The 7,203-nt window shown below is 58.0% G+C and overlaps 3 protein-coding genes across 3 annotated transcripts; 2 read left to right on the top strand and 1 right to left on the bottom strand.

Annotated features, from left to right (window-relative positions):
• Positions 1 to 1,020: 1,020 nt before the first annotated feature.
• B0H18DRAFT_1124420 (uncharacterized protein) lies at positions 1,021 to 1,957 on the bottom strand (the record flags this gene model as incomplete). Its single annotated transcript, XM_048034846.1, has 3 exons — positions 1,021 to 1,130; positions 1,196 to 1,363; positions 1,435 to 1,957. 3 exons carry the CDS (start codon positions 1,955 to 1,957, stop codon positions 1,021 to 1,023), a joined length of 801 nt encoding a protein of 266 aa, XP_047887537.1.
• A 411-nt stretch (positions 1,958 to 2,368) lies between these two features.
• B0H18DRAFT_958965 (uncharacterized protein) lies at positions 2,369 to 3,169 on the top strand (the record flags this gene model as incomplete). The annotated part of the gene is made up of 4 exons (XM_048042761.1): positions 2,369 to 2,427; positions 2,480 to 2,649; positions 2,701 to 2,792; positions 2,843 to 3,169. 4 exons carry the CDS (start codon positions 2,369 to 2,371, stop codon positions 3,167 to 3,169), a joined length of 648 nt encoding a protein of 215 aa, XP_047887538.1.
• An 884-nt stretch (positions 3,170 to 4,053) lies between these two features.
• Positions 4,054 to 5,799, top strand: B0H18DRAFT_1124422 (uncharacterized protein; the record flags this gene model as incomplete). Its single annotated transcript, XM_048034847.1, has 4 exons — positions 4,054 to 4,157; positions 4,212 to 4,271; positions 4,338 to 4,436; positions 4,488 to 5,799. The coding sequence occupies 4 exons, from the start codon at positions 4,054 to 4,056 to the stop codon at positions 5,797 to 5,799; spliced, it is 1,575 nt and encodes a 524-aa protein (XP_047887539.1).
• Positions 5,800 to 7,203: the final 1,404 nt, after the last annotated feature.

Raw genomic sequence — 7,203 nt, forward strand, 5'->3', positions numbered from 1 at the left:
GTAACAGTGGTAGCCTATCAGCAGCGCTGGATAAGTCCGAGCAGCGTCGTAGCCAGGCTGTTATCGTTTATCGGCCAATGCTGCGCTAGTACAATGCTACGTGGATCGACGCGAGCGCTGAGGAAGCGATGTGTTCCTACCGGCCGACATGATTCGGAGCACAGGCGCGGCCTCGTGCCGTATGGCCTCCTCTAGCTTCCTAGGCCTCTAGTCTACTTTCCTACTCACCTCCGCCCCGCCCCCGCCCTCGCCTCGAGATAAATCTCAGGATCGACAAGCTTCATCCTTGATGTATGTACTTCGCGACTCGCGGGTCCAAATCGAGCGCCTGGGGCAGATTAGCGCCACGAAGCACCGGATCTAGAACGACCGTCATGGCCATGTAACCATGTGGTCCCCCTGGCGACGAGACCCGAACAAAGACGCGCGTGGGGTTCGGAGACCTCAGCCGTAGGTCACGGTGGATGTTGTGGTGAAGCGAAGGTGGCCCTGGGTTGGCCTGAGTCAATGCTATGGCGGGCGAGCTCCGGCGGTGGTCCCGGGCTCAGAGGGAGGCGTCGCACCCTTCCATCTTGGACGCGTCCATCGCCGGGCCCAAGGGGCAGAACACGACGCCCTGGGTGCGGCTCGCGGTGCCCGTGGAGTATGCCCCGAAGATTGGCGCGCCCTTGTACGCCTGGGGGTGGGCTTACCGAGCTTCGACATGGCCTGGATTGCGGCAACGCGCAACGGCTATTTCGAGCGTGCGCACGCAAAGTTCTTCGCCGCGTCCACCTCCACCAAGATGAGTCCGTTCCAATGAGTGCGGGGGAGCGGAAGAGGATCCGATGGTATTGCTGCGGGCCCATCTGCGGGCAGCCCCCGCCCGATCTACGCCTCAAGGAGACCCATGACGACGCCCTCACGAACCTGGAGCCCTCAGAGAAGAGGCATCGCGAAACGCGCAGGGATAGCAAGTTATTGAGGAGCTAGGGTTCGCGTCGCCACGGAGCGCTGGTCGAACGACAACATTGACGCGCCCTATGCGACCGGGCAGACGGTGCGGCCTATGGCTTCGGCGGCCTCGCTTTCGGCGGCCTTCCTGTTGAGCCCAGAGGTATGACGCCGCGCGAAAGAGAGCGCACTCGCGGCTGTTATCCACCAACCGGTGTCCTTTAGACTTGACGCACGCAGCGACAGCGTCTCGTGCCGCTACGCGGCGGGCCTTCCGGCAGCCGATAGGGCTTGAAGCTGTCGGGGGAGACGTGTCCGCATGTGAACACCGCGACGCGGCCGTGCACTAAGGCTGCGCTTCCTCCCGTCCAAGCTACGCCGTTGTACAGGAAGCGCAGCATCAGCCCCGGTCTCGGGAGTTTGTGAGGGCCTGCTTTCATTGATGAGGGCCGGGTAAGCTTGTCAGTGCGATCGACTCAAGAGAGCAGCGCGAATGCCCACGCATCCTCGCCCACGCCAGCCAGGCCTTTTTGAGCACGCTCTCCAGGGGAAGAGTTTGTTGTGCGGGGGTCGTGGGGCCTAGGTTCAATGGCTCGCAGCTTCCTCGTTCTAAGCGAGCCCCGACCTGCGCTTGGAACGATGCCCCCGCCCTCGTGAGCACAAGGCCGGGGCTTGCTTCAGCGGGGGGAGACTCGCGGCGGTGGCGAAGCGGTAGGCCTGTCCTGTCGAAGGGGGCGCCTGTCGGCGTCGTGTCGTCAGCAGGCTGCGCTATCGTGTTCAAACCGCCGACGAGGGCGCGGGGCGCGGGATGTTGGGCTCCACTCGACCGCACTCCCGCGCCCTTGGACAAGGCAGCGGAGACGAGGAGGGTGCTCACCCGGGCTGATAGCGGGCTTGTGCTTGGGGTGGATATGCCCTGCCGGCGGAGGAGAGCAGGAAGCGTACAGGCGTTGAAGTTGTCGGGCAGCCCTTGGACAGCCCTGAGCCCACGCTCGACAAGCCGCGTGTGTACATGTTTGTACATGTGTGTGTAAGTATGCTGCCTTGCATTATTGCTGACGCGCGCCCTGCCCGCGCCGACGCACTCAGTACTCAAGCTCAAGCTTCAAGCTGCGCAAGTCCTCAATATGAGCCCGCAAAACACCAAGAACGACACAAGCTCGGCTCGTACCGTCCCCCCGTCGTATGCCCGCAGCATAGCTCTATAGCGACGTCGTAAGTTGCCCCCGGTGTCTGCCATATTCCTCTGCTGAGGTCGTCCACAGATGGCGGGGCTTACATTGCCCGCCAGCTTGCACAATGGAGAGTAAGTTCTGTGCTTCTATCTTTGTTCTCAATTGGTCGTCGTCAGCACACACACACGCGTATAAAATTCGCCTTTGGGACGCCCCGTTGCGCTGCTTTCCCAGTCGTATGTCTCTCCGTCGACGCTGTCATGACCCACAATTTGCTCGCGACTTTGCCTCCCCGAGACGGCCTACCTGGTGTATCAATGTGAGGGCTTTGCTTGGATATGCATCCTGTGTGCTGATTGGCTGCCGCTTAGGCCCTTTCATGTCGCGTTCTACGCCAAAATACCAGATTTTAGGGAGTCCGTTGTTTCCCTCAGCCAGCGCGTCTGCGTAGGCGGTCGTCCTTCAACCTGCCTTGACGAGGAGTGGGACGGGGTGGAGCAGCCAGCTACGCTGCTTCTCATTCGCTTGCCTTCGGGCCACTGTGAGTACCGATGCCATTAGACCAAGGTTCTTTGTGTTCATTCTGTTCAAGATGCAGTCGCCGTTGGGTTCTTTTCCAGCACAGGAGACAGCAGGCATCGCGTGACCTTGCTGGATGGAGAAGTGAATGTTGAGTCAATTGAGGTGCGCTCCTTAGAGAGGACGTCGGGCCTTCTAGACTAATCATATTTTAGAGACGCCTGTTGATTCGCTGGACAACGCCCCTAGGCTGGTATAGGGTGAGGCTACACGACAAAGTGCAGTTCTGGGATGTTATGACGGGCTTCGCGCGCGTGAAGATGGAAGCCGCGCAGTCAAACGACCTTATCAAGACGGAGATCTTCACGCTCGAGGAGTACCTCTGCAACCTAGCCGACCGCGCGCTGTTCGAACAATTCGAGAGGCATTCAACGGAGGGAGTCACACCAAAGCCGGTGTCTATTCTCGCATGGTTTGCTTTTTTCCTCGGCCTGTTGATGGGCATTGTCGGTCTCGTGGTCGTATACGGCGTACAACAGTAGTTCCCGTGCTTTATAAATGCTATTGTCATTGTCGCGCGGACGCGTCTCTTGCAACGTTTCGCTAGATAGTGGTCGCCCTGTAATGTATTCCGAAAATTGCTACAACACGGCTCCCCGCTGGTATTGATGCCTACGTTCCATGGCGATCGTTGTTGTCGGTGATCTGAGTTTTGTGGCTTGGGTTAGATCTATGGGAGGATTAATGCGGAAGGATATGCCTCTGCAGCGGCCGGCGTTTGGCGGGCGCGGTGGCTAATATTGGCTACCACGTCTACGGCCGATGACTAAACGGACCTCTCTTCTCCTCCCTGGCTCGCGACCCCAGTTTCTCGAGTGTGATTCTCGCTGATAACCTAGATGTACTACATGCTCGAAAAGCTCACGCCTGTGGTTCTCTGCGTTTTGCATAAGGTGCTGTCGATGTAAGTGGGTATATCCGGTGTGTATTAGCGCTTTTTAAATGTGGACCGTGAACCCAGCCATAGATCAGGATCCAGCAGGCCAGAGACAACATGGAGGCTCTCTACATAATGATGTACGCACGAGCAACGAACATAGAGCACAGGTCATGTCGTGCAAAGTGTTGCCTAGTCAAGACTGCATTATGGGCAAAAACGGGAAACCATCACAGTTGACCACGCGAGGGTCGCACAATAATTGTTCCCTCGATATGTGCACTTCCTTCGACTCCTTGTATGCGCTCTCTGAAACATGTCGCTAGGACAACGTTCGGCGCGGCGATCCATCCCAATGCGACAACTTCACGAAGTATATAATGCGCATGGGCGAAGCAGCTCGCCTTGCCACTCACACGTATTGCGGAACACAGGCTTAGGTATGTTCAGCCCTCGCTACTTTGTAAGTTGCTGATCTTTGGTTGCAAGATGGCCTCGCCCCCTCCTGATGCCACCGCTGAGAGGAAGCGACGTCAGCATAGCCCCGACAATGCTGACAAGCTCGCCAGATCGCGCAAGGCGATCAACGTAAGGTCAGTTGTCGGTCCGAAGGCTGGGACATCATAACCCTCATTGACGGAACTTAGTGAGGCCCGCCTCCGTAGGTCTCTCCGTAAATCCCAAACAGAAGTCATCCAGTCACAAGTGTAAGCTCGCAGCTTCGTATTTCTAGCCTGGCTTCGAAAGGCTGAAAGATAAATTCCTGGACACAGAGGCGACGGGGTGCTCAACGCACCCGCCGCAGATTCGGGCGCGAAACTCACCATCAGAATCCCGGCGAGAGCGAGACAGGGCGGTCAGCGTGCTGCTAGGTATGTGGTGTGCGTCTGTTATTCGACTATGTACTGACAGTTGCTTCTTAGTCTACCTGCTGGGAGCGACGGGCATGCAGCTGCGGCTCCATCGTCATCTCAGGCAGGGCTACGCCCTGCGTTGGCGCTAGGTGACGGGCTTGTGCAATCGAGTGTTCCGAGCTCTGGTGTGGTCCCTGGACCGGGCCAAGTTCAGGCGTCTGGCGTTGTTTCAGAGGCTCCTGGGGACCGCGCGAGTGGTCTCTCACAACTGGTTATGCGTTCCAACCCTTACGTCGACCCAAATGGTTCACAAAGGCTCCCCGCGTTGCCGACCATACAATCCTACATCCCTGACTCTGTTTCCGCTTCGGTCACAGGCGTCCAGGACAGTCGCGACCTACCATCGCAAGACTCGCGATCCCTCAGTCGATCCATTTGTCGTGCTAAGTCGGAGGTTTCACATTTCGAATTCCATCCGGATGCGACGTATCGAGTCCATCGGGGCTCAGACGGCGCAAAAAATCGGAATGACAAGCCCCAGCAGACACTCCTAGAGCCTAACGGGCGCCGCATCACGCGTTCATCCTCCCTACCCCCCCAGCACGCCCTGGTCGTTAGCCCAACTGACGTCGCTGTTTGGAAACGGCAGGCTTCAGATGCGGACCGCCTATCTGCCAGGAAGCCATCTCGTACCCGGCGGGTGGGAGGTTCCATGGTGCAGGCCGGTGCGCCGCTACGCACCGTCACAATGCCTCCTCAACTGGACGTAATCACTGAGGACGATGAGTCTAGCCTTGGACACTCAGCCGCAGCCGCAGCGGATGAGCGACCCGAACCATCGACCTACGCGCAGCAACACACAGAGCCTCAAGCATCCGAAGGAGGACCGGCGTTGCCCGGGAGCCAGAACGACGTCTTTTCCCGTCCGCCGGCGTTGAACCAGCGCACAGATGACGACAGTAATATGTCGGATGCGTCGGATGAACCTCGGGTGTTGTTGAAGGCACTCGCGAGTCTCTCTCAACACCGCGATTTGGTGGATACGCTTCGAAAGATTGACTTCACCAGCTTCGCAGACGACGAAGATTTTTTGTGGGCTATGCGAGCACAAATGCTCGGACGTGACGTTCGCGATGGTCAATCTTCCACTAAGGCAACGCCCTGTTCGGCACCTCCATCTCGTGCCCTGCTGCATATTTTGCACTTGGCGACCACCGATGAGTCGCTCGTGGAATTTCTCGCTTCCTGCAACTATGACTACTATGCGCGCGACGAGGATTTCCTTGAGGCTGTCAAGACCTGCTTTTCCTCCGCGACAGAAGGTGCGAGTTCGACTTCGCTCAGTGATTCGGCTGAGATGCCGCCGCACCACATTATTTAGTGTGTCTTACACGTTCCGAACGTTAAAACCGGAGTGAGATTTGCCCGTTTCGAACGTGGCGGCCGGCGCCGGCCGGAGGGGTCCGGGTCCACGTTGCAGACGTGGACGTTGCCAGTGATCCGGCCGGAGATCATGCCGGCCGGTTCAGCCTCGTCCCCAACGTTGCGGCCGGCCCTGCCCTCCTCAAATACCACCTCCAATGTTGCGGCCGGGCTGTTTTCACCAGACGTTGCAACGCTCCGGCCGGAGCGCGTGCCAGCCCACCCCCCACTGCTCAACGCTCCGGCCAGAGTGCATGCCAGCCCTGCCCCCCCTCCTCAATGCTCCGGCCGGCCTGTTTTCACCGGACGTTGCAACGCTCCGGCCGGACTACACCCCGGCCGCCCCCCCTACTTCTGAACGATCCGCCCGGCCTCTTTCACCCAACGTTGCAATGCTCCGGCCGGAGGGTATGCCGGCCGGTCATCCCTCATTCCCAACGTTGCGGCCGGAGCAGGCAGAATTCAAAGTGGCCAGGCAGTCCACGCTGCAAACAGTCCGGCCGGTCAATAGATATAGCATTGCAAACGAGCCGGCCGGCCTCAGGCCCTACCACTACAAATGGTCCGGCCGGACTTTTTGCCGGCCGAAAACACAATGTCTCGGGCCGAGGGTACAGCCAAAACTCGGCCAAAGCAGCCAGCCATTTTGCCGGCCGAGCTTTTGCTTCACCCACCGGGCAAGCATTGTCTCGGGCCGAAAAGTTGACCATTTTCTCGGGCCGAAGATTTGAGTACTGCCTCGGGCCGAAGAGTTGGGCATTTTCTCGGGCCGAAGATTTGGCCGAAGCTCGGTGAAAACAGCCGGGCTGTCGGATTGCCATATACGGAAATTTGGTATTGACTGGTAGTACTTCATTGATAGACTATAGTATCAATTCCCTAGTGACCAAAGATGTCTAGTTAGGCCAGGATCATCAGGAAAAACCCATTTCTCTTGGGTGTACTTATAAGTCATATGGCTAACTTGACGAGCAAATATAGGCAACATGTTCCCTTACAAGCACAACAAGATAGAAAGAAATGCTTACTGGCCTTGTACACTTGGAAACTCCACCAGAGTGCCTTGTTTACGAAGACACTGTCTCTTTTTTACTTGTTCAAAGACACTCATGATTGTTATCCTTTGGCTGTAAAACTACAGTACTACTGCTGGTGCGCGCACCTTCGATCCGTCAGCCGTGTTTCAGTGCGGGGCATTTGCCCTGCACATTCGCGTTGCCCTGCATGTTGTGCTGGTCCGGCTGCGTCCTCCACCCTTGCCGCCCTCTCACCCACTCACTTGTGCCAGTGCGCGTTGTGCTGCATAACGCCGCACCCTCTACTGACCATCCCGCCCGGCGCTCGCCTCCCCGCCCGCTCGCCT

The sequence above is a fragment of the Fomitopsis serialis genome (assembly GCF_022376445.1).
Source record: "Fomitopsis serialis strain Sig1Antser10 chromosome Unknown B0H18scaffold_123, whole genome shotgun sequence".
NCBI lineage: Eukaryota > Fungi > Basidiomycota > Agaricomycetes > Polyporales > Fomitopsidaceae > Fomitopsis > Fomitopsis serialis.